General features: G+C 45.1%; 2 protein-coding genes across 5 annotated transcripts in view; both read right to left on the reverse strand.

Moving 5' to 3' along the window:
* prom2 (prominin 2) overlaps positions 1–9,584 on the reverse strand; it is a 19,725-nt gene extending 10,141 nt beyond the window's left edge. Inside the window, exons 1-8 of the mRNA XM_056609064.1 lie at positions 9,344–9,584; positions 8,192–8,526; positions 6,201–6,265; positions 5,788–5,993; positions 5,482–5,602; positions 1,863–1,926; positions 1,646–1,735; positions 241–437 (exon numbers count right to left, since the gene is read on the reverse strand). Of these exons, the coding sequence (XP_056465039.1) occupies positions 241–437; positions 1,646–1,735; positions 1,863–1,926; positions 5,482–5,602; positions 5,788–5,993; positions 6,201–6,265; positions 8,192–8,453 (1,005 nt within the window). The 5' untranslated portion in view covers positions 8,454–8,526; positions 9,344–9,584. The remainder of the gene's footprint in view (positions 1–240; positions 438–1,645; positions 1,736–1,862; positions 1,927–5,481; positions 5,603–5,787; positions 5,994–6,200; positions 6,266–8,191; positions 8,527–9,343) is intronic.
* Positions 9,585–11,960: 2,376 nt separating this feature from the next.
* LOC130404379 (LIM domain-binding protein 1-like) overlaps positions 11,961–25,000 on the reverse strand; it is a 19,764-nt gene continuing 6,724 nt past the window's right edge. For 2 of the 4 annotated variants that reach the window (XM_056609073.1, XM_056609074.1), the window contains 10 exons: positions 20,323–20,425; positions 19,657–19,701; positions 19,360–19,435; positions 18,618–18,720; positions 18,359–18,531; positions 17,907–18,029; positions 17,621–17,713; positions 17,089–17,212; positions 16,211–16,371; positions 11,961–14,188 (listed from right to left, as the gene is read on the reverse strand). In XM_056609073.1, the coding sequence (XP_056465048.1) occupies positions 14,135–14,188; positions 16,211–16,371; positions 17,089–17,212; positions 17,621–17,713; positions 17,907–18,029; positions 18,359–18,531; positions 18,618–18,720; positions 19,360–19,435; positions 19,657–19,701; positions 20,323–20,425 (1,055 nt within the window). In that variant the 3' untranslated portion in view covers positions 11,961–14,134. Of the gene's footprint in view, positions 14,189–14,681; positions 15,075–16,204; positions 16,372–17,088; positions 17,213–17,620; positions 17,714–17,906; positions 18,030–18,358; positions 18,532–18,617; positions 18,721–19,359; positions 19,436–19,656; positions 19,702–20,322; positions 20,426–25,000 lie in introns of those variants that run through there. The other 2 variants (XM_056609075.1, XM_056609076.1) reach the window with 2 other exon arrangements.

Genomic DNA, 25,000 nt, shown 5'->3' on the forward strand with positions numbered 1-25,000 from the left:
GGAGTTCTTTCGAAAGAGCACCTGGCCTTTTAGGTCGCTAGGGCATTAGGTCGTTAGGGCGCTTTTAGGGCATTTAGCAGACGCTTTTGTTCCAACTGATTTAACAATAAGTTAGTACTTTCTCTTACATTTATCTAATACCATAATGGTTTCCGTCTCCCCTAAAAGTATGCGAGTCACTTGAGGATAAAGACTCCTCCCCTATCCGCTATAGCTGGACTACCCCTCAGTGCTGCTCACCTCTAGCGTGGTGTCCACTGTTAATTTCTGCAGTTCTGGCTCAAGCCGGGTGCAGTTGTAGCAATCTGGATCGTAAATGGTATCGTTGAGTTTGGTTTTGACAGCCGTCACGTTGGCCTGGGCGATAGCGATGCTGCGCTGCAGCTGGTCCACGGCGCCGTTCAGTTTATTCAGCAGATCGTCCGTCTTCAAGGCATCTGTTCACACACACGCACACACACACGCACAAACACACACACACACATGCACGCACGCACATACACACACACACACACACACACACACACACACACACACACACACACACACACAATTATTGAGTATATAGATGCTAAATAAGTTCAAGATAGTAAAAAAAATCAGTTCTTTACAGTAGAATTTAAACACAACAATGGATGTTGTGTGGGAGTACATTGCTTTAGCCACATAGCTCCCAGGCTGTAACGTACCTTAGTAACCGGTCTACCCTGTAACCAGCGTGGTGTAACCCACCTTAGTACCCGGTCTACCCTGTAACCTACCTTAGTAACCAGTCTACCCTGTAACCCACCTTAGTAACCAGTCTACCCTGTAACCCACCTTAGTAACCAGTCTACCCTGTAACCCACCTTAGTAACCGGTCTACCCTGTAACCCACCTTAGTAACCGGTCTACCCTGTAACCCACCTTAGTAACCAGTCTACCCTGTAACCCACCTTAGTAACCGGTCTACCCTGTAACCTACCTTAGTAACCGGTCTACCCTGTAACCCACCTTAGTAACCGGTCTACCCTGTAACCCACCTTAGTAACCGGTCTACCCTGTAACCCACCTTAGTAACCAGTCTACCCTGTAACCCACCTTAGTAACCGGTCTACCCTGTAACCCACCTTAGTAACCAGTCTACCCTGTAACCCACCTTAGTAACCGGTCTACCCTGTAACCCACCTTAGTAACCGGTCTACCCTGTAACCCACCTTAGTAACCGGTCTACCCTGTAACCCACCTTAGTAACCAGTCTACCCTGTAACCAGCGTGGTGTAACCCACCTTAGCAACCGGTCTACCCTGTAACCCACCTTAGTAACCGGTCTACCCTGTAACCCACCTTACTAACCGGTCTACCCTGTAACCCACCTTAGTAACCGGTCTACCCTGTAACCCACCTTAGTAACCGGTCTACCCTGTAACCCACCTTAGTAACCGGTCTACCCTGTAACCCACCTTAGTAACCGGTCTACCCTGTAACCCACCTTAGTAACCGGTCTACCCTGTAACCTACCTTAGTAACCAGTCTACCCTGTAACCCACCTTAGTAACCAGTCTACCCTGTAACCCACCTTAGTAACCGGTCTACCCTGTAACCCACCTTAGTAACCGGCCTACCCTGTAACCCACCTTAGTAACCAGTCTACCCTGTAACCCACCTCGCTCCAGCAGGTCGACAGAGTCCAGAGCCGGCTTCAGAGGGATCCTGAAGCTGCCTTGAATACGGGAACCCAGCTGAGGGCCAATGTCTGACACACACCAAAAGAAAAGGACATGTGATATGAAATGTTTTACGCATTTTTAGAGGATCTAAAATGGAAACCGTTTCATTTAAAAAAGGAAGGAAGGAAAGAGAGTGGAGGTCCTGGTACTCACCTCCCAGGTTCTCCGTCACCTCGTCGACAGTCTTGTAGCTTGCGTTCACAACATAGGTTATTTGCTGGGATTGGGAGAAGAAACACACTATTTCAGATGGCATGCAACAAAGAGAGCACGAATGAAACCCATGAAATACACCACAGATAAAACGAGGTGTTAACCAACTAGGCCTCTGTGAAGGATGGAACCAGGCCCACTTCAACGACCCCCTTCTCCTTCTGACTCATCGTTTGTGTTGACAAAGGGAAGCAGCGCACAACGCTGGGGCTCAGCCGGAGGACTGAAGGGGCGAGGGGGTTGTTCAACACACACGCACGCACACAAACACACACGCACGCACACAAACACACACGCACGCACACAAACACACACACACACACGTAAGCACACACACACACACACACGCACGCACACAAACACACACACACGTAAGCACACACACACACACACGCACACAAACACACACACACACGTAAGCACACACACACATGGAGTTGCAGCAGCGGAGGTGAAATGTTATGTTTTTCGCGCAAATTTTTTTTTGTGTGCTCGCAAAGCGCACCCTGCCGGGAGGTTTCTATGTGTCTACTGGCAACATACATACATTACATTTGTGCACATTAATGAGCAAGGGAAATAAGGAGAGATTGAACATATTACAAGTATAATCTTTAAAAACATTATTTACATTTATTTAACAAAAAATATTTATATCAACAACCACCCTATACATTAAAATCCCATAACCCAAATACTACAACAATCGAAAAGTTCTGCGCCTCAAACCAATGCATCTTTCCACTCCCTCCCCTCTCCCCATCACAAAGGTTGTAGTAGGAGCATCAATAGGCCATGCCTCTATTGAACACGTTTTGGGGCTCTAGAGTCAATAATGGCGACGCTACTGAAAATGTTGCTAAAAAATGTATATTGACATTTTTGCTAAAAATAAATTTCTTAGAAATAAGTAGAGATATATTTTTCAAAACATAAGGTTGCAGTAAGACCATAAAGAGCCCATGCATATGGAAAACGTTTTAGGGATCTAGAGTCAATAATGGCAACCAGGGGCGAGTCTAGGTTCTGACTTTTGGGTGGGCTCAACCCCAGGCAGCCACAGGGGTATATGAAGTATATAAAGTCCTGTGCAAGATTTTTTTTTTTTCCACAACCTTTATTTCCTTAGTTACTATGCTGTTGTATGTCTAAGCCGATAGCTGGCAGTGTCAGCTAAATAATGCAGTTCTGAACCACTAAAGTGATGAAATGAAAAAAGACTGTTTGGATGAAGGAATAATCAATGGTTGTGAACTCGAATAACAAAATTGAGGTATATTAAATTTCTTTTGTGTAATTTTCACTCAAAGATTACCATATTTTCCTGAATATGTTACTGAAACACATTGGTAAAACATGATGTCGCCTCACTTTCATGGACCCATACAATTTATAAATTGTATCAACATACATTTTTATAAAACTTCTGATGCAAATAAATCAACAAGTACAACATGTACTAGTCGAATACTATGAGAAACAGACCACTATTTCGGGAGCACTAAACTATGTTGTCTCACCTTCAGGGACCCATACATTTTTATAAAACTTCTAATGCCAAAAAATCTTGTTGTTCTGAAGCAAAAAAAAAAGGTGCTGATTTTCAGTTTAAAGATAACTGCTGGCATTATTTTATCAGCTGAGGGCGTTTTCATTGCCATAACAACGTGAGCTAATCAACAAGTACAACATGTTCTAGACCAGTGGTTCTCAATCATTTTTCTTTCATTCCCCCCCTAGGAGACAGACATTTTATCACGCCCTCCCTGAATTGAAATGGCCTACTATTGAGAACCTGCTAATATTTATTTATTTAGATTAATACAATTAACGGAGACAACAACTGCAACAACTTAAAACTATTTCCAACTTCAGTTTATTAACTCAATTTGTAACATTTAAACAAGACTGCTAAGTCTGTGTGAATCTCAAAACAGAGAAACAAGAGCAAATGATTCACTGGGGTTTGCATTTAATTATAATATTTTAAAAAAACTAAACATTGGTCACTTGTCAGCTTCATCAGCTTATTCCCTTTCAAAAAAAATAATACATGTTCATCTTTCAAGCATGAATAAAGACACCAAGTCCCTCTGTCATGACTTTGTAAGATCAAAATTCTTGTAAAACTTCTGACCCTTGGTATTATGTTTATTTAAAATAAAATAAGTAGCTTATTAAAATAAATACATAAGACACTAAGTCCCCTCTGCCGCTCACGCCCCCCCTGACACCTTTAATCAGCTGAGGGCGTTTGCCTGAGTCTCATAGTATTAGAACATGTGGTACTTGTTGATTAGCTCACGTTGTTATGGCAATGAATCTGCCCTCAGCTGATAAACTAATGCCAGCATTTTAGCACCCATATCAATATATATTTGATATTTTTCTGCTCCTTGCACCTAATCATGCTTATCATGCTACGCAGCATTACAAGGCTCTGCCGACTAAAACATAAAGCAATTCAAGAAGAGGCATATATAGAATCGTCTTGTGGTCAACTGTCATTTAATAGACATCTGACAGATTATGTCAAGGTTTTAAAATTATAGTATTATTATTACCAGGTCATGTTATAACACAGCTGGAAATCGTGGATTTTCTGATAAAGACTAGCTAGCCTCTTTGACAGACAAAACAGCAGAAACTATGTTAGGTGCGCTCGTGCTGCATTTTTGGTTTTGTCAAACAGGAGACGCCCACCCACCAATCCGAGGTTAGAGATTCCTGAAGGAAGGTTGCGCTCGATTTCACTAGCCCATTTGAGCCTGTTCATTAGTGTACAGCATCCATCCTCTCATTGCTTGTGTAAAAAAAAACGGTAGAATATTAGATTTGAGGACGAAACGATAGGGTGGGCTAAGGCAAGTTTTTTTTCAAAAAGGTCTAGCTTCGCCACTGATGGCAACACTATTGAAATTGTTCCTAAATAAAAAATCTTAAAAAATAAGTTATATTTTTCAAAATTAAAGGTTGTAGTAGGACCATGAAGAGGCCAGGCCTCTATGGAACACGTTTTGGGGCTCTAGAGTCAATAATGGCGAACGCTATTGAAATTTTACCATTGTGGTCGTTTTCAGTTTTGCACTTTGCAGACGGTCCCTAAGCTCGCGGCTGAAACCCGACTGCTCGTAGAAGACAATGCAATTCACCGTTCGCTAAAGACGGCTCGTTTGGATGAAAACAATATTGTAGCTGGTTCTCTGGGTTACTTCACTCAATTTTGTCGCAACGATGTTTCACTGATGATCTATTGAACCGCAAACTCTGAATCTGCAGAAGTTCCTCCGTTAATATGAAGCTCTCCTCTTCTCTAGTTAAAAAAAAGAAATTCAGCAGCGGCATACCGCCGCTGCTAGGTGCATATGGGGGAAACACTGGAAAGAGCAAACTAACGGAATAGCACATCAATCAGTATTGTAATCGCCCATTCAGGCACTTGGCAAACACAGAATCGAATGTCAAAGACCTTGGCTCTCTGCATATGACAACATGCCACCCATTGTATCCAAGGGTTGAAGGAGATAAGCCTGGATGCTTTGAACCGCTGACCTCCTACCTGGGGCACATCGGTGATGAAGGTCTGGATGTTGTCTATCGCCGTGATGATCCCTCCCTGGCCTTGGTCCACACTGAGCTTGAAGGCTTCGTTGCTTTTGAACATGCAGATGTTCCCCGCACTATGAACACACACATTTATACACATACGCACATACACACACAAATGACACGCACACACAAACACATAAAAAACATACATGAATAGCATGTCCTTACACACAGACTTGGAAGCCTGTAAGTTTTCCCAAAATGTTCCCAAAGTGCCTCACACACACACACACAAACCCCTCTCTCTACAGCTTACAGTATGACGACTGTGGTGAGGAACAGACTCCAGTAGAGGCTTCTCCTCCAACAGTTGATGCTGGAAGTCTGCTTCTGGTACATCTCCCCGCCACAGTTGCCACAGCAACGGCAGCATACCAGGAAGATACCCACCAGGGGCATCAGCACGATGTACAGGACGCCGATGGCCACGCACACCAAGAAGCCCGTCTCATACCGTAAGGCCTGAACACACAGGTACATAGAACAGGGTAACGTTCTATTTGAGGTTTCAGGATCAAGACATCAAAACCACACAAATCAAAGACATCACGTACATAGAGACTTTCTTTTCCATAGAGAAAGAAAGCTTGGCGGGGGTTATTGTTTTAGGCAAATGCTAGAAATTTCTATTGAATTCATGAGTCAGCCATTAAAAGTAACTTGTCTTACTGCTTTCCTGATTTCAGGATCAGACACGAGTTTATTGAAGTCTTTAGTCAGCGACAGAATCAAATCTATTAGAAAAACAGGGCAGAGAGAGAGAAAGAGAGAGAGAGAGAGAGAGAGAGAGTGAGAGGGCTGAAATGCAAGTAGGAGGACCCAGGTCGGTTTGAATCTTTGTGTAAATGTAACCTCTTCTCAATACACTGTCAGAAACCCAGGGCTAACCTCGCATTAGTGTGTCACTTAACTGTCGACAAATCCAGTGTTGAGAGTTTTAGCCCATCTAGCAGTGTTACCTGATTAGATGGGACATTTTGTGTCAGCATGAAATGTGCGTAATACATGGCTGAGGTAGGGCATGGAGGTTAGCATAATAATAGATAATATAACATATAGGACTGGAACATTGCTTATTAACTTTCACAATACTGTCAGGCTATAGACTAGCTACAACACTACACATTAAGACCACTTATTGATAAGACCCTTTTGTTAAAACCAACCAAATTCTTAACAGAAACGGCTTATCTTCTGTTAAATACAAAGGTTTTCTAAACCTCTCTAATTGTACAGCTGGGAACCAAACACCCGCATCCCACGCCCAGGCCGTAACCAAGCAAACAAAAGCCCATTCAGAGACGGACAGCATTTTTAGAAAGCGTTTTCGCCGATTGTGGTTGACCTTACCCTGTTTGCTTGAGGATCAAGCCTTCGGAGGGAAAACCAAGAGGACATGCCATTATACCATTATGCCAGTGTCCAGGTACGCCAGAATGGAGAAGGTCAGTCTGTCTGTCAGATGTCTGTCTGTGTTGGTCTGGCAGTCTGTTCTACAAGTGTTCTGCCTTATACCTCATTATGGCTGAATACAGGGCATAATTCTCAACAACTTTTAAGTATAAGTTAATGTCAGATGAAATGCAGATCCGGTATAACCACTTATTGTTATTGTTAGAGGTTATGTCAACACAGTATTGGCGAAATGTCAAATTGTTTAGCCTACGGTAATGGTTTAGGCTCGCTAGCATTGTCATTGTCTAGTATATTTGTAAGGTTGTCGTCAAGTATGAATAACCAACACTATTATTTGTACTTTGTCCAGTCGCAACGTAGCACAAAACTAGCCTTGATAGCACATATATCTAACCAGGTACCTGGACTTTTGCAACAGACGGTGTGCTATAATTAGAGCAGGCTAGGGGAGAGAAAGAGGGTGAGAGAGAGAGAGAGAGAGAGAGAGAGAGAGAGAGAGAGGGAGAGAGGGAGAGAGGGAGAGAAGGTAAGAAAGAGAGAGAGAAAGACAGACAGACAGACAGACAGACAGACAGACAGACAGACAGACAGACAGACAGACAGAGAAAGGCGCGACAGGAAAAAGCAAGAGCAATAGAGGGCACAGGTGAGAATGAAACAAATGGAAAATCTGAAGAAAGAGAGAGAGACATTGTGTGGGAGGTAGACACAGGGAAAGAGATAAATTGTGTTCTTTGAGTGTACATAACGTCACACAAGTGTACCCTCTCTTGTTTGCTCATCCAACCATTGCGTGGATATTCCCAGGACCCAACAATGGTTTCCCTAGTGTTAAGAAAAAGCTCAAAAGGCAAATAAAAAGCCATTAGGCTAAATGACCAGAGCACTTACTGTTATCTTTTCCTTTTTACACACATGCGAGTCAGTCCGCTTGGAGAATAGGTTAAAGATTAACTTTACCAGAGGTATCATGTATTTAGCATTATCAAAATTATTTTTATCACTATTATTACATTACTATTATCACTTCAAACTGAATTTTCCTTGGAGTTAAATCAGCTTTTTAGTTCATCCGAGATTCCCAGTGTGTCTTCCTAGCATCCTGAAGTGGAGTCCAGTGTGCCTGCCTAGTGTCATGAGTTAGTCATAAGTAGGTTAATCTTCAGTCCTAGCACGTTGAATCCCATGAGCTCCCATCAACACTCCTACAGAGACAGCCGGTTGGTCCAGAGCGGGTCACCTACCCCCGGGGAAGGGCGAGGGCTGGACCGTGTCCAGGAAGGACTGCACCAGGGGGGCCATGAAGCCGGCTCCGGGGTCCGCCCCCACGCTGTCCGGGTACCCAGGCTGCCTTAAGGTCGGGGGGGCCGTCCCGTTCCCACAGGGGGCGCTGGGGGCGGGGGTCTGAGCCGCGGCCGACCCCAGCAGCAGCAGCACCACGGCGGCCCTCCGCGCCCCGGCGCAGGCCCGGCCCCGGGGGGCCCACGGCCCCTCGCTGGGTCCCATGACGGCAGCGCCTACGGGCGGGCCGGAGAGCACTTGTTGGGTAGTACGGGCCGACGGCCGCAGAGGGACCCCGCTGTACAGAGGAAGGAAGTAAGGAAATAATAACAAAAACAAAAAAGAGGAAGTGCAAGGTGACAGCGAACCAAGTGTCCGCAGGCACACTGTGACGGTTAGAAGGGAAGTCATTACATCAGACCATATGCAGACAGAGTAATGGATACGAGACTAAGGAAACCTCACCCTTTATCCTTACTGGCAGAGAGGAAAGGCTCTTTGTAAAAATAAAACAGAAAAACTCCTCTCTGTTTTTGTGTTAATGACACACCGGGACTGAACAGGTTGTGAGAGATCTCAAAAAATACACAAAGACACAAAAAGGGAGCTACTGTAATATTCAGTGACATTTGTTCAGGATAGACGCAGGAAGACAATAAAGAATGAAAGAGCTGAACCAGACAGAGACAGAGACTAGACAGGGAAACTAAGACACTGATACTTATTGTTGTTTGTAAAGGAGTGAATGTGCCTCACATCAAGCTACCTACATCAGAGTACAATACATTTGATTTGTAATAAATACATTGTCATTGACTGACAAGAGTCAAGAACAGAGCCAACATGTGACACTGCTTAGAGTATTTGCTATAAACACTGCTTTACCTCCTTGAACCAACATATGGGTGTGTGAAGGACAGGGTAGAACAGGCACTAGCAACCCCCATGAGTCCAGTTAATAAGACAAGGAAAGAAAACAAGAGAATACACAGAAAGAATGAGTCCATGGCTAGATGTAGGCCAATAGATTAGGAAACAGATTCAATAACAGGTAAAAGGGTGAGGGCAAAGGAACCAGGAAATGCAGAATATAGTGAGAAGTTCAGATTATTCACCTATTGAATTTGTTTTTTCTTCCTTCTTCTTCTCGAGCAGTTGCACAACTCTCTGAGGGATCGAGGGCTCCAGAACAGACTCCTGCGGTGGGGCCTCTTGAAGGCCAGCCTCAAGTGGGTGAGCTTTGGGTCCAAACAGGTGTATGATGGCTTAACCCCTATCCACACACACACACATACACCACACACAGACACACTACACACACCGTAGAGTGGAAGTCTGAAGGACTGCCTCTGCCTGCAGTAGAAACACAAGCTAGTGGAGGGCAGAGGGAGGGAGGGAGGGAGGCGGCGGGAGATGAAGAGGGAGGGACTGAGGGCTGGGAGCTGAGCGATCAGGATAAAGAGTGACGTGGGAACGAGGAGGTGTTGGAGCAGAGGAAATAAGGAAAGGGAGGGAGGCCAAACAAAAGGGAATTATTCCTTCAAGGTTTGTTCAATTGTTTGTGCGTGTGTGTGCGTGGGCGCGCGTGTGTGTGTGCATGTGTGTGTATGTGTGTGCGTGTGTTGGGATGGGGTTCAAATATGTGGGAAGTAGATTTGGATCTATCTAAAAGCATGTTAAAACATGTACTGTAGGTCTCAAGCCACTTAATGTGTGACTCCTGTGTTTGATTGCTGAACAATCCCAGTTCAAAAAACCAAAAGGTTTAGTGCAGCTAAAGGCTGCAGGAAGTGCATTTGCATGGAAGTTGAAACCGCATATTAATAATTTCCCTTTCTTAATTACCATAATAATAATGCAAATAACTGTTGGTCCACTGTGGCCGGCACTTGTGTTCCTTTATTGCCCAAAGATCAGACGTCCACTGATCTGTTTTATCTGCAGCGGCCGGTAACTAGTAAGAGCATTTAATCACGTTCCCAGTTACCTTCTACACACTCACCCATGTTCTAACTACATTAATACAAATTTCATTTTTCAGCAAAGAATCTGACATTTTGAGATTTAAAAAAATCTTCAGAGATTAAAATCATAATTTCGAGAATGAAGTCTGAATGTTACGAGGATTAAGTCATTATATTACGAGGAAAGGGTCAAAATATATCACCAATGTGTTAGACCATTAGCATGGTACATAAAAAAAATGCAAACTTCCCCTGTGCAAATTGAAACTGCCCCTGTGCAAATGCAAACTATGACTGAACATGATACCAAGTGACGACGAGCCATGTTCAGTGATAACAATCTAGTGATTCACTCACAAAAGCAAGCTACTGAGCTAGGCTGTGCAACTTTGTTGAAAGACATGCTTAGCGTTAGCCCACCTGATATTGTAGTGACATAGTTATATGAACTATGAACTTTACAGTTATATTTACCTTAATCTAGCATCAGGTGTGTGGTCTCAAACGTTTTCTAAATTTTGTTTTTTTAACAGGACGAGATTAATGTCGAAATGCCGTATTAATCTCGACATTTCAAGAATAAAGTTGAAATATCATGTCGACTTTATTCTCGAAATTTCTAGATTAATGTCGACATGTCCATTGAATCATATGGAGAGAGTGAGACCTTAAATCAGACTCACTTGGCCGACGTGTTGATCTTGTGAATTGTACTTTAATGTGATTTCTTTGCCTCGGATCCACGTCTTTCGTACCGCCGCAAGTAGTCCGGTAATTTATCAACCCCAGCATATTCGGTTGCTAAACGACGTCAACGTTTTTTCGCGAACTATTTCTCTGCTGATCAACAATACCAATGGTAACAAGTAAATTGTAAAAAGAAACACAGTGTGAAGTTATTTTTCCGTTGGCAAGTAGCCGTGTAATAAGCGGGATAATGTATAGAACGCCGGTTATTATCGAAAATAAGTCCCTTCAGGGCGAAGCAAGACCCTTCCGCGGGGCGGAGGGGTCTTGCTTCATTATACAACGGGGGGCCTAAATCCGGCGATCTGATTTCACTATAGTTAAGAAAGTGCACTATTTCTACCAGAAACATACTTCTCCATTACTGGGACCCACCTAAGAACTGAATTGTGTTTATGAATGATGCTCAAATACAATTAACCTCTGCTTTGTATTGCAGTTATTGCTATTTACTGAATAAGCTTTCAATACCACTGCTTTTAAATAACTGCTCACAAAATGTGTCTTTCTCTGAGATAAATACAAGTGTAGTGAAGTCATCCAATTGCACAATTAGATAGAGGACATTTTGATGTCGTGTGGAACTATGAGGCAAGCTGTCGTATCCTCCCAGATCATATCGTCCCTTCTGGCGCCAACCCGATTCGTTAGGGAATAGGCTACATCTCTCCCCTTGGTTTCCATGATGGCTATTATGCGCGAAGAAACGTATTGAGCTGTTATGTTATAGAATGTGAAACAACATAACATTTCTCTCTTGACAAAGTGGTTGGCCATTATATAATATGAATGTCTTTGCATCTATGGCACCGTCTGATTTTATACAAAAAATTTTATATAGTTTCGAAGATATGATTAACTTTAGGCCTAAATCAGGTTCAAATGGAGTTTAATAAAGAAAGCTCAGGTGCGAAGGGCAGGTCAGTTAGGAGCACGATCTCAAATTGATTGTTGGTTCCGTGTGGGAACAAAAAAAAACTTTTAAATAAGTAGGCCAATTGCATCCATCTTGTAAATAAAGAGCCTGGTACGGATCCTTCAGTGAAAATTCATTTTATTGATACCATACATTAATCGTCAATGACAGATGCTAGGCAAAATATATAGATATATATGTATCAAATCACCCCTGTGACTGAGCCCTACCGAAACCAGCTATGGGTGCGCTGTTGTTTCAGGTCTGTGATAGAACAATTTTCTCAGCATGTGTTGGGAGGGTCACGGGGAAGTTTTTTCGGGTAATATATAGGGTTTTTCTTCTTTCACTGCTAGGACCGACGGGTAGATTACAGAGATTAAGACGCCGATGAGAGGTTTTAAAACACAATAGTCCCACAAATCCCTCGCCAACTAGTGTTCGAGAAAACGCCCACGGGCAACTTGCCAGGTGGGAACCCAACTCGTGAGCGTGATCGGGTTGTCTGTGTTATTGGAGACCCCTAGTGGCGGTGATGTGTATATTTTAATTCTGTGTATGCAGAATCACAATTCCTTTTGTGACAAAAACTATTTGTACACCAGTAATTAAGAGGTAGAGCATATTTTACAAGTACTAAAATATTTGCTCACTATTTGTCAGTTATTGACTTTAACTGTTGATACATCAAATGGATAACCCATCGAAACTTGCAAAAAAGCAATGGTTTTTAAGAAAAGGTAATTGCTCCAGTTAATTGCAAAAAGTTATTATGATTCTTACAAGAAATTGAACACGCAGACATTTCAATTTCTCCAATGATGTGTCTGTCTAGCAGAAGTGGAATTTACCCAAAACAAATGTATTAGTGAGAACTCTGGATAAAATGACCATGGTCGTCCCTAAATTGTTAGGAACGTCAAAAATGCATTTACTTAAAACACAAGCATTTTCTCATTTACCAACCTTGCCACTCACTAGACTCAATACGACAAATATAACAGATGTTGCACACTTGAGGTCGGCCTAAATAAAATGGTTGAATCTAGAAAAATAAATAGGTTTGCTAACATGACCCCAAATGTATGTTAACAGTGATTGTTCCTTTTATAGTCGGGTAAAAAAAACAAAACTAGAAGCCTTTTATCTCTTTACATGAGATGGGCTTTGTCAAGGTATATGAGAAGTGGGGGGACGGGGTACATAAAATAACTTACAAATAACTATTACCGAAAATATACAAGTACATACACAGAAACATGGGAGGGTCAAAAATATGTTATACAAACAAATAGCATAGCATTAGCATTATCTTAAATTACATGTAGCTCCTTGGTTTGCAGCTTTCTCATTTGTGATTGAAAAACATTCTTGGGAAACTCAATACAAAAAGTATTTTATTATTTTACAATCCTGTCAAAATTGTTTCTTTTTTTTTAAAGTAGCAAATTTCAAACTTCCTGTGTAGTTTTCCTAAAAGTGAACACTCTCCAGATAGACTAAGCAAAAAAACAACTTGGCAATGACACGTCAACTGATTTTACAGCAGGTGGAGTCAGTAAGGAAACCATTATCCAATGTAACGCCGTGGGAAATTCAGACAAACTGGTCTGCAGTACTAAAACATTAAGCCATACAACTCCATAGCATCACTGCTAGGAATACACATCAGTACATTTCAATCCACCAAGTTGATGTCCCACACTGATGACATTAAGCATGGATTTGCATTGCGGTTCAGTCGTCACCACAGTAAGAATGATTCAACAGTAATATTACAATATACGCAACACAGAGCGATCTCCCACAACAGATTTAGGATGGTATACAGTTGGTACATTAGCAATTAGAAAGAACAAGAATACACCATCGATTCATAGGAAAAATAGATTGGTGTCACTGTGGAAAAAACTGTGCAAAGAATATTCTGGGGTGTTTTGTAGTTTTTTTTTCTTGTTATTACGTTTGCTAGTCTTGACTTTATTCTTGTTTTTTTTTTTAGAAATTGTTTACAAAAATAAAAAAAAATCCAAACCAATTGAAAACATAATAATAATAGAAACAAAGAAACCAAACTAAGAGAGAAATCCCACTTGTGTAGCATGTGGTGCTCTGGTCCAGACACGGTCCGTAACGACTCCGCTACCGCTGCCATCATGCTCCGAGTGTAAGGGGGTGTGTCGGCTGCATTGGAGTGCGTGTCAGTCAGTGTCTTGCGTGTGTGTTTGTGTGTGTGTCAGTATTTGTGTGGATGGGATTAAGATTTAGCGTGGTGGCTCTCAACTCCGGTCCTCAAGCTCCGGCCCTGTACAGGTTTTTGTTCCAACCAGGTCCTACAAAAACAAATAATTTGAGTTTAAAAATATAAATCGTTGAATTTTAGTACTCAAAGAGAGTGCACACATTAGTTTTTGTACAGACTGGGAAAGGGGGTATGGGTGGGGGGGGGGGGAGAGGGGAGTAAATGGAAAGCTGAGCATTGCTTCCCCCTTCTGACAAGAGCACAGCGACAGAAGCGAGGGGCAGCGTCGTCACGGCAACGCAGACGCAGGAGGACGGACCCGAGGTTGGAACAAGAACCCGCCGATACGGGTCGCCATGGCGAACCCTTCCTTCTAGCTCGAACACGGTGGTGAGCGGAGGAATGGTACCCGGCAGGCCCACGCACACGGAGACACGGGGGGGCTGAGGAGGCCGGGACCACGACGGAGCACCTCACCACTGAGCACGTGCAGGGACATGAGGGCGCTTGGCGGGGAACAGTGACGTCAGAGCCCCCCCCCCCCCCCCGATGACCAAAGGGCCTTTGATTGACAGGTTACACCGCCGTCCATCCCCTCTGGTTACAAACACACACACAATAAATGACACAATTCAACTATCCGCAGACCCCTCCTCCCGATGGCGTCGCTCATGACCTCCAGCGGCTCTTTGTCTTTCTTTAAGCTGCTTTGGGGGCTACGAGGGTGGGCGGGGGGCAGTGGCGATAGCTCTCTACTGGGACGACTGGGAGTGGTCATTCTTGCTCTCCTGGCTAGAGGGCGTCTTGCCGCTCCAGGGCGAGCGAGCGCCCAGCGCGGGGGAACTGTTGAAACTGTCCTCATCGTCCAGGCCACTCGCCCCCTCCAACTGCGTGTTCTCCAGCCGCGTGATCAGACGCTCATCCTCGTCACCAAACTCCCCTCCCATCAGAGTGGGCTCTCCCACCATCATCACGTCCTAAAGGGGACAGCAAGGGCCGGGACACATTATCCCTGGATTACAGGGGGGTGCGCGGAATTACTGACTGCACGGATGGAATTTAAATTGCTGTTTGATAAAATAAATATTATAATAAGTATAATAAAGTTTTGAGCAGAAAAACTAGGTGTGACACGATTTCTTTTGAAAGTCGTTTTAATGTGCATTTCTTTGGTGATGATCATCATGGTGAAATGATAATGCTTTTGTCCCCCGTGTTGACACCAGGGCCATAAGGAGCTGAGGTTTGATTCTCCGCCATCCTAAGGCTCCCCGATCGTCATCACATCAAAAGCTGATGTGCCGTTGCCCCCCTTTCACACACCCCTCCTCCAGGGAGTGGTGGGGTTTCAGGGAGAGTGTTGGGGCTCCCTACCGGCCAGCAAGTGGGCCCCCCTGGTCCCCAGCTCCAGTCAGCAGCAGGTCATGATTCTCATTCTTGTTTTCCAATCATCTCAGCGCTGCAATCAAACCGGGGCTTTCATTCCACCTCAGGTCTCCTAACCAATAGGAAGCCAGCGGGCGGCGCCACGATGGGCGTGCTCTGCTCTGTCAGGCTTTATCCCGTACATCAGGCCGCTGCCCAGTGTTGTGGTACTGGAGCGCAGTGGGGTCCAGACCACCGACCAAGGAAAAGAGCCAAGTCAAGCAGACTGACGGGGTTAGGCAGACAGACACATCCAGGCCTGTGTCTGGAGTTTCTTAGCACCGCCTCTATGAAAAATACATGTATGAAGATGACCATCAGCCGGGGGCCTCAGAGGACCAGGGACAGCCCCTCACTGGTCCAGACCAGGGGCCCCAGTGGCTACCGAAGGGCTCTCATTATTACAGGGAAATCAACCGTGCCCTCGCCGCACAAAAGCCTTTCCATCTTCCACTCTGAACAGAGATACGATCCTAGGTCTCCTGTTACCCAGCCCCCTTAGACCCCCCCCCCCCCCCCCCAGCCACACAGGACAAAAAGACCCCTCTCTCCCTGCTACCTCACCTCCTCCCCCCTAGTCTCCTTCTCCCTCCCCCCCAGGCCTGGAGGGGCAGCGTCAGAGCAGGGGGAGGGGGGGGGGGGGTTGGGAGAGGGTCAAAGGTCAGGGAGAGGATGGGGGTACAGGTACCTGGTTGGAGAGGGCGAAGCTGTTGGCAGGGCTCTTCTTCTTGTTGCCGCCGCCGCCACCGCCGCCGCCGCCCGAGCTCATGGTGCTGCCGCCGGACACCTTCCGCTTCCTCCGCTTGTTGGGCGCCTGTCTGGCCGGCTCAGCTACATGTGGGGAAGGGACAACAGGGCGAGACGATATAAGCCACATCAGTCTAGGGCTGTCCCAACAGGGAGAGACGATATAAGCCACATCAGTCTAGGGCTGTCCCAACAGGGAGAGACGATATAAGCCACATCAGTCTAGGGCTGTCCCAACAGGGAGAGACGATATAAGCCACATCAGTCTAGGGCTGTCCCAACAGGGAGAGACGATATAAGCCACATCAGTCTAGGGCTGTCCCAACAGGGAGAGACGATATAAGCCACATCAGTCTAGGGCTGGTATTGATGTCCGTCCCCGTCCGTCCCTCCTATTGGCGAGGCCGGGATCAATCAATGTTCTTTCGGTGTTTAAAGAAAGCCTTGGGATGTTTTTGTTGAATTAAGTTGTTGCTTTTTATTCATTTTAGAGACTATTTTTATTATGTAATATGCCATAAAAAGAACGGGTAAGAGTTGCTCAAGGAAGTCGGCAGTCTGCAATTCAGGGATTAAAATGAAAGACCTACGGAGTGAAGCAACCCAAACCCCCAGACTATTGTGGCCCATCTACGATTAGAACGAGGCCACACAAAGAATAATTCCTTACACTCAATAAGCGTTTATTACACTCATAATAAACTATGTTTTGAGGCCAACAAGAGATAGATTAATGATATCATAAAATACCAATGGGTAAAAGTATTATGTGTGATGGTTATTCTGAGATGGTTTTGGTTTGACATCATGGCAAATTACCTGGTGGTGCCACCATCCTCTGCCACTTCTGGAAGAGGCACGTCTTCAGGCAGTCTCTGGGGCTGAGGCTGTAGGTTTTGTGCCGGGACATCAGCTCCTGCATGGGCTCCAGGATGACACAGAGCTGCAACCACAGCGCACAGCACCGTGAGCAGGTACAGAACACAGCCAACGCACCATAGAGACCACACAGGACCAACGAGCCAACGCAACATAGAGACCACACAGGACCAACGAGCCAACACACCATCGAGATCACACAGGACCGACGAGCCAACACAACATAAAGATCACACATGACCAACCAGCCAACACACCATCGAGATCACACAGGACCGACGAGCCAACACAACATAAAGATCACACATGACTAACCAGCCAACACACCATCGAGATCACACAGGACCAACGAGCCAACTTAACATCAAGATCACACATGAGCAATAAAATAAAAACGTGTCACTCCATCACACGGTTCTGTGAACATTCAACAATATAAATAAATGAATGTCTCCTGAGTCGGTCAGCTCACCCGAAGGTAGTTCAACGTGGAGTTGGAGAGGCCACATCTCGTGATGTTCTTAGCCAGTTGATCCAACATCTGGGGGTCCTGCATGCCATTGGACTGGAAGCAAATCATTTTAAAATCCCCAACAAGAACACCGTACGTTATGCATGAGGGTGTGTGTGTGTGTGTGTGTGTGTGTGTGTGTGTGTGTGTGTGTGTGTGTGTGTGTGTGTGTGTGTGTGTGTGTGTGTGTGTGTGTGTGTGTGTGTGTGTGTGTGTGTGTGTGTGTAGGTGCGTGCGTGAGCCTCACATGCATGGCGAGGATGCTTCTTGGGAGGACTTCCCGGTGCTGCCGGATGCTGAAGTGCCACGTCTTGATCCTCATCATGTCATCGAACATGAACTCCAGGTACAGCCGGCCCTCCACGCACACCTTCAGCCCAGGAACACATCCAGACATGCCGGAGTCAGGACAGATACCCTCAACAGCGCTTCACACTACAATGGTGAATCCCGTGTTGCACAAGAGTCCATGATTACTTTCAATGGAGAAAGGCTGTTCTGTACAGAGATAAGCCCATGGCTAATAAAACCACTTTGTATTCTTCAAAAAGCTGCCTAGTCTTCCACTGCCTTTTTTACCCTCAGTGGTCGACATCACGTGTAACTGTACTGCATTCGAACGCAACCGCGATTGCCATTGTAGCCCTGAAGGTAAATGTTCCAAAAAGGAAAAGGGTTCCATCATTCTCCTTCCGTTACCTGAGTGAACATAGGCTTGCCGTTCTGAGTCACCATGGTGCACTGGTCGCAGTCGAGGGACACAAAGTTGCTGTGGAACGACTCCTTGGGGTGCTTCAACACGTAGAACAGCTCAGTGGCGCCCCCTTCGAAGATACTCCGGAAGTACCTCGGGATTAACGTCCTGCCGATGGCTGCAGAAGGACATGTGGTTTGAGTATAATCGCCATCCTTGCTAATCAGTCGCGGGAATATGTTGGAGGCTGCTTTCGAGTCTTACTGTATCGTTTGGGGCCGTCTTCCAGACAGAACGTGATGGTGAGCATGGCGTCATCCTCAAAGAACTCTGTAGTAAAGGCGTCCCACCAGAGATTGTCACAGTCCTGCAGCAAAGACACAGGAACCACTCAGATCGCCATGGGAAATGCGTAATGAGAAACAAAGGCTAAACCAGAAGGCTGTTTTCAGAATCATTCAAATCAGAATTGGCGTATTTGTGTTTTCCACTTTTAAATTTAAAGTCACAAAATGTTCAGACATGAAAACAAGGTAAACCTTGTTTGACTTGACCCTGTTCTTTGAGACCATGGTTGAGTATCTTCCCACAAACATTTGTTACTTCTGTGCGTGCAAGGTCGGCTTCCTCGGGAAGTCAGCACTGAATCAGATTGAATGAAGAGCCATGGAGGGTTGACAGTAAATAAAGGAGCCACAAAACCAGTTCCCAGCGCATGCTCGTCCATGTAAACAACTCATATTCTAGGCTTTGTTTGCCATTAAACCGTTAAGGCACTGTACGCAACAAACACTGGAACTAAGGGGCAAGAAAACATAAAGGCGAGCCACAGAAACCAATTTACAGGGACTAGGGACCCTGGAAGACCACCATCCCGACTGAGTCATCCAAAACTATTCTCAGACCCCAACTCAGTCGGGGGAAACGGTGAAGAAACCAACAGGATCCAGACAGAAGCACAGCTGAGTGGTACACTCGTACTCCAGCGAGAGGACCGCTGTCTCACCTCGGTCCAGTTCTGTAGCCTTTTGTTCAGCTCAAATATCCGATAGTCTGTCTGGTTCCCGTACGGCGTGGGTCTCCTGAAACCAAACAGGAACACGACATCACCACCCTGCAGTGCATTGTGGGTGCAGTGGCTGGCCACCCAGCGCTAACCGACGCTATGAGCTACAGGCGTCCAGAACTGTAACCTGCGCTTGACTGTGTTGTTGACACAAGGACATCCATCAATGTTGTCCTCGTGAGTAAAATGCGTGGTAATTAATTGGCTACAAACAGCCAACAGCACATGGTAACTTACCCCATCCCAGGCTCCATATACGACGGGGGATACATAGGTGTAGGCCTGGAAATGGAAAAAATAATATTCATCATTAGAAAAGCCGTTACTTTGCAGATCAGAGGCACTGGGATACCTCAAATCAAAAACACGATTCGTCAGAGTTGCCATTTATTTCTGTTGTGGTAAAAGAGTTCTGACGGGAGCAGATTAGCACGCCTTAAAATGTGCATAGAAAAGTACAAACAAGCACGATCCATGAAAGGAGCCTTCTTTACTTCTGCCAATATTTAAGTGCTACAGAATTAATTCTATAATAATGCTTAAACGGCCATTACAAGATGCAAATCCAGAAACATTGGGGGGTAATAAACAACATAAAGCCAAGTTAAGTGTTGCAAATGTGCTATTGCACATATATTTTTATAAATAAGAGCTCAGGACATAGAAGCCTTTGAAGAACACCCGTTCTTTACACTAAATTGATAACTAAGTCCAGGCCCATCATCACGTATCCTGCTCTGCCAGTCCCCCCCCCCCCCCCAGGACCGTCCTGCTTCAACAGGACGGTCCTGGCTTTGTGTCATGGGTCCCTGTTCTGCTGAGGGGGTGTAGGACCTGCCCCCCCCCCCCACTGGTGAGTCAGCCCCCCACCATCCGGTCTCCCCAAGTGAGGGCGCAGCGTACCCCACGTCTCTGTCCAGCATGGCGCCGGGATGGAAGGGGGGGAAGGTGCTTCCGTTGGGGGGCTCCTTGGGGGAGTACAGTTTGAATGACTTTGACGAGCAGCCTGCACAGGAGGGGGGGGGGGGGGGGGGGGAGCAGAGATTTAGCAGGGATTACGATTATTAAAAGATTAAGATCGTTTTAAATCACAGCATATTCTAACCAATCTAATGTGTGTGGATTGGTTCAAATTAAAGCACATTGGCCCCAAACAGTCATCTGCTCCTTTTCTCCCCCTCATTACCTAATGCATGTCTGTGGCAGCGCACACACACACACACACACACACACACACACACACACACACACACACACACACACACACACACACACACACACACACACACACACACACACACAGAAGAATAAACATAATCACTCATGGGGAAAACACAAAAAAATATCATCATAGCCCTAACAATGACATACATCTGAAAACCATCATCATAACTATAAAACGCAAGGGAGCTTTGCTAAGTCAGGGCCCGCTCTGTTCTTTGTGTTCTGGTATTGTCCTCATTATAGGGAACCCTCCTCTCTCCCTCTCTCCCTCGGTCTCATACAGCCCCATTTCATGTGATCCTAACCACACTCCTCTGTGTGTGTGTGTGTGTGTGTGTGTGTGTGTGTGTGTGTGTGTGTGTGTGTGTGTGTGTGTGTGTGTGTGTGTGTGTGTGTGTGTGTGTGTGTGTGTGTGTGTGTGTGTGTCCCACCCCCCTTCTCTCTGCCTCTCCCGCCCATCCCCCTACTCTCTATCCCGGCTGTTGTTAACTCTCGTCTGCCTAGATAAGCCATTCATACAGCAACATGCAGGGAGTGCTTAAGGAAATATCTATTCCACCATCACAACCATCTCCACCATCCCTGCTGGATGACAGCTGAACATTGAGAGCTTGTCTGAGGCCGGTGGTTGTTTTACATTACCAGACTACAAACTTCTAATTTGTTCTGTGGGCTGTGTAGAGACAGAGGTAGGTCAATAATAATAATAATAATGTAAAAGATGGAGGGAGAGACAGTCAGAGTGGCTGCATGATATGAACGAATGGAAGAGGCAAGGGGAGAGACAGAAGGACTAGGGCGGACTAGTGACAGGGGGTCGTTGCTTCGCGTCACAATTATTCCATTTGAGGACATCTCTCTGACAGCTATATTATATATAACCTTTCCCCTTGCTCATCTCATCGAACCGCCCTCTGGGGTCATCCTTATCCACCTTATTAAGGGGCAGAACATGCTCAATGGGGCCCCACAAAGACCCTCTTCTGTGAGTCAACTATGACCTTAAGGCCCACCCGCCTATAACACAACCCCAGCACCCCAACAGAGGTTAGACCTGTCCAATAAGCCTTTGTTCAGTCGGGGGTCCATTATACAGAAACACAAACTTATCTCCCAGGCACCACTACTTATCTCCCGGGCACCACTCCCTACTCCACTGCAGTTTGTGATGACCTCATTAGCGATCAGCCAGGTACAATAGACAGGAGATCGGACTAATGGTGTCATTAAAGCACAAGACACATGACACTTCTTTATAAACCAGTTTGCGTGTCTTTTGTCTCATTTCTGAGCACCTCTCCACACACACACTTAACATATGCTTCGAGCTACGTGATCAACCACATGATTAAATATTAACTGCAACTTCGAATTTGAAAAAAAAAAAAAAGTGCTTGGCAATAACATTACATTAAGGTTGTTATGAATCAGGTGTGTGGGCAATAAGATGATGCATTGTAGTGAATGGCGGCAGGTCCAACACATTCTGTCGCATCTTGGGGAAGATGATGTAGTCCTCTATCATCTTGTCAAGATGTATCAGTGAGATGAGAGTTCGGTATTAACATGCAAGAAGTGTTGAGCTACAACGTAATCCCGCTGTGTGTGTATTTATTCTTTAGGCCTGAAGCAATAACAAAATTGCACGATTCGAGTATATCTTGACAGATTGGCAGTCGTGATGGGCTCCATTCTTCATCTTAGCTATTTTCATTGATTATGCTTGCAGTACATAGCTCCCAAACGTTTGACTAGGGAGTCGTTTTGACAGGACACCAACCAAACATTGCAGGGCCGCATTTATTAACAGTTACCCATTTGCAGAACGGATGCCATTGCTAAGCTGCATTAGTTACACAAATATCGCCGCCATTTGTGCATAGCTTACTGAGAACACATCGCAGTTTCACTTTGCATTTGTTGTACGCGATTTAAATACTTAAAGCCGTCTAGGTGTGGACGTCAAGTTACCTGAAGAGAAAGGTTCACCGAACCGCGGTGTTGCAGCAAGCTAGCCCTCCTGCTAGCCGGGGAGCTGCCGATCTGTCTTCAACCTTGAGGCTACTACGATTCCTCGACCCAAATTATAAAGAGATGTGGACGGGGGGGAAGTAAATCACAAACGGTACTTGGTCCCGCTGTCGGTATATTTGTTACCACCGTCGCAGCCAGTGGGTTTCGAGCATCATTTGTCTTCTCGGGGGTGATGCTATCTATCTATCTGCTACTACTACAACTACTACTAAACATGTAGAGACCGAGACCTCTTTGTTCCTGCCAACCGAGGAGCGAACAATGGCCCCGCCCCCAATGCTTGTTCCATACCCCAGACTGATGCTATCCCCCCTCCAAAACATAGATTACCACTCCGCCTACCCAATATCGCAAGGCTTTCGCCACTGCAGTCATTTCAACTGACTCACTACTAGGCAAATACCATAACGTGCAGTAATAGAGGATCATTTACCGTGAACGCAGCGCTAAAATCATCATGCAATAATCATGTCGTACTTAAAGGCAATAGGACCACTGAATGTTTCAAGAAGATGGTTCATTTATAATCATCCCAGAAATGAATATGACTAATGTAGAGGCAACTGTTACATTTCATTAATGCAGTTATATGCTTTCAATATTTATTTTATAAGAAAGACTACAAATACATTTTCATATGTTTGCCTTTTTCTAATAAATTTGCCTGCTTGGATTGTCTGTAATAACCATGACCCATGTATCCTAATTTAGTTATATAATATAGCTAGATATAAATAGATAGAAAGACAGATAGATAGATAGATGTTTAGCTGTATTTCTTTTTTTGTATTTTGGGAAACATTTAAACTCAAGAAAACGTTGCAAGTACAATGTCAAGCACACAGCCTGACATTTGGCCCATGCTTGCTTATGATTGCTACTGCTGGTCTCATGTGCGGCATGTTATGGGTCGGGCGGCTGAATACAGCCTTTCTAGATCAGCATCTCCCTCTGCTGGAAATCAGGTGAGTTGAGTGGTACTGCATTGGCTCTATTGTGACACAGAAGAGTGTGAGGCCTATCGAATTATAACAATCCTCACCTAATGTAAAACTCCAGTTCAATAAATGGACGATGTGGGCAAAATAAATGGAGTATAAAATGGTAATAAAAACAAGTGATACAGATGATAATGACGACTGCAGTGTCTTGATATCTCAACTCATTTTACCCACACAAATGATCGCAGAATGAAAATTTAGAAAAACGCTTCTCAGATTAAAACATGTTCAATGCAGAGAACAGATATTATTTAATTCAATAACAATACTTTTTGTGGAGCCAGTAACCTGAACTTTGTATTCTCTGTCATTCTAAAGAAGGGGGTGAGTGAAAACATGACAAATGATCAGTTTCACACTCAAGAAACAAGGCCATGTTTAAACAAGCCCGACAAACAGCTTAGCGGGACCTCCATCTTTCATCCATCTGTTTCAAATGCAATGCTGGAGTACGGAGTTCCTCTGGGTAGGAGGATAATCAGACCTGTTATTGGCACATTCTGCCTATTCGAGTGGATAGCAAGTGTGAGATTCAGATTCTTGGTTCCTAAGTTTCTAAGTCATACAGCCATTGAGGAAACAGCAAGCTCCTACTAGTGGAGTGCTGTGGTGGAGACTCAGTGGTCGTGATGGCAACAAGGAGACCGAATACACTGAGAGGCAGCTTCTCTCCCCCCCTCTCTCTCTCTCTCTCTCTCTCTCTCTCTCTCTCTCTCTCTCTCTCTCTCTCTCTCTCTCTATGGAGGAGGGGGTTACTGTAGGAGGAAGTGGACGTGACAAGGTGCCTTAAAAGATAAAACAACGAATAACAAGCGAGAGGGAGGAGGCTAGACTGGGAGAGAGAGCGAGAGAGAAGTACGTATCTGTACAGTAGACATGGCCATTGTGCAACGTAACAGTCAAAGTCCCCGAGCTGAAGCTTGATAACACGAAGAAGAAGAAATCCACACACTACCCAAACTAGTTGCACTCATACAGGTGGAAGGAGCTTGAAAAGCAAACATCTTTCTGCCTGTTATTACAAGACTCTCTCTCTCTCTCTCCCTCTCCCTCTCTCTCTCTCTCTCTCTCTCTCTCTCTCTCTCTCTCTCTCTCTCACCCTCTCTCTCTCCCTCTCTCTCTCTCCCTGTGTTAGGTACACATGCTGCCTATCAGTCTGGTGTCAGATTTCACTCATGTCCAAAGGACACAATTAAAGTGTTTTTCCATCTTTTCTGGCTTTCCTCGGCTGATTTCTTCCCCTGCAGCAGATATTACATCACAAAAACAACCCTGCTCTATGCTGCATCCTGACCCCCCCCCCCCCCCAACACACACACTCT

This window comes from Gadus chalcogrammus, chromosome 15, assembly GCF_026213295.1.
Source record: "Gadus chalcogrammus isolate NIFS_2021 chromosome 15, NIFS_Gcha_1.0, whole genome shotgun sequence".
Taxonomy (NCBI): Eukaryota; Metazoa; Chordata; class Actinopteri; order Gadiformes; family Gadidae; genus Gadus; species Gadus chalcogrammus.